The sequence below is a fragment of the Austrofundulus limnaeus genome, unplaced genomic scaffold, assembly GCF_001266775.1.
Source record: "Austrofundulus limnaeus strain Quisiro unplaced genomic scaffold, Austrofundulus_limnaeus-1.0 Scaffold127, whole genome shotgun sequence".
Taxonomy (NCBI): Eukaryota; Metazoa; Chordata; class Actinopteri; order Cyprinodontiformes; family Rivulidae; genus Austrofundulus; species Austrofundulus limnaeus.
The window spans coordinates 500,160-501,849 of record NW_013952529.1 but is presented as its reverse complement, the minus strand read 5'-3'; the positions used below and the strand labels follow the sequence as shown (position 1 = coordinate 501,849).

The window sequence follows — 1,690 nt, the reverse complement described above, 5'->3', positions numbered from 1 at the left end:
GTGTGTGTGTGTGTGTGTGTGTGTGTGATATATGTGTGTGTGTGTGTGTGTGTGTGTAGTGCGCTTATGCCAAAAAAGGCAACTGTGAAATGGAAACTGATTTACTTAAATCTTGATGTTTGTTCAGGTGCGTTAGATTCATGTGTTTGTGTCCTTTAATGTGCAGATATGAGGAGTGATTGTAACACAAAGGGTTGTACAAGGATAAATATAAATTTAAATTGTAATTTAACGATTTACTGTCAGTCTGAGGTTTATTATTATTATATATTATTTGAAAATAGTACAGGGTAGGAGTTTATAAGTTTTTTACTTCTTCCTACTCCATTTCGAACATGTTGAGATTATTATTGTCATAAAATATGTGTATTTTGTATTTAATATGTGTAATATATTTAAGTATGGTTATCTCTGTATTTTATGGTCATCATGTTCAAAATAAATTTGATTGATTGATAAAGTATTATAGTTCTCTGTGTTCCTTTGGTTCTCCTGTTTATATTCGTTTCATTCTAGTGAGCTTTAATATTTTTCTTCTGTATTTTCTCTCTAAAGCGTACTTGAAGAGTTACAGCTGTAATAATTGTTATTTCCACCTGAGGATCAATAAAGTTTCTGATTCTGATACAGAAGTCCTGCAGAGAACTGATCCATAAAGAATAAAACCCAGATGTTTGGGTTCACAACATGTTTATTTACTGATGAAACTGAATAAATATGTTTGTCTCTGTCGCCCCCCCCAGCGGTGGTCCGGACTGGGATGTGACCTGTTGCTGGGATCTTCCTCCTCCTCAGTGAAGCTCAGAGATGACTCGGGTGTCGGCTGTCGTCCTGCAGGCTGCATCTCTTCACATCACCTGCCTCTTCCTCCTGCTGCAGCCTGCAGAGTCCAGAACCGACCCGAACACCAGAACCTGGAGCCAAACGGGCCCGCGGCTGCAGCTGTCCCACTCAGGTAGGAGAGGTGGGCGGAGCTTCAGGGCTGACAAACCCAATGAGCATCGAGCAGAACTTTATTCTGAGCCTGGTTGATGCAGATCGTTGCCCCCAGGCGCTGGGTTCTGTCTGTGAGAACGTGAGGTCCTGGTTCTGGTCCTGGTACTGGACCAGCTCTTGTGTTTGTGTGTTGGTGGAAACAGTAGCAGCTCGGTTCTTCTCAGGCTCGTAAAGAGAAGCAGTGAAACCGTTTAATGATCCGCATCCAGATTTCTCTCTGCAGGAACAACAGTTTGGTTTTTATGAGTCAGACAGCAGCCGGAGGCCTGAAAACACAAACTTTCTGCTCCTGAGGTCTGGTCCTGTTCTGCTGGAACCGAGTCAGAACCAGCCTGGACTTGAAGGTGTGTCTGCTGGACCATCGGTGCATGGATACCTGTCTGATCCGGTCCAGCTGCTGTGGAACCAGGCAGGGTTCAGGTTCTGGTTCTTCTGAAGCAGAGACATGAAGGTTTCCTCAGCTCTGATGTTTGGGTTTGTCGCTTCAGAACCGGACCGGACCGGGTCGCGTGTGTCGGGGATGAAGTTCTCTGACAGGAGCTCCTCCTGCTGAGGAGGAGGAGGAGGAGGAGGAGGAGGAGGAGGTTTCAGTCTCGTGTGGAAAACATCCAAACTAAACACTCTGAGCTCATGATTTTATGGACACACACACACACACACACACACACACACACACACACACACACACACACAC

At 44.8% G+C, this 1,690-nt stretch overlaps 1 protein-coding gene across 1 annotated transcript in view; it reads left to right on the top strand.

Moving 5' to 3' along the window:
• Nucleotides 1-722: 722 nt before the first annotated feature.
• si:dkey-49n23.1 (semaphorin-3D) overlaps nt 723-1,690 on the top strand; it is a gene marked incomplete in the record, with an annotated part of 21,779 nt that continues 20,811 nt past the window's right edge. The window contains 1 exon segment of the mRNA XM_014015317.1: nt 723-955. Coding sequence (XP_013870771.1) covers nt 808-955 — 148 coding nt within the window.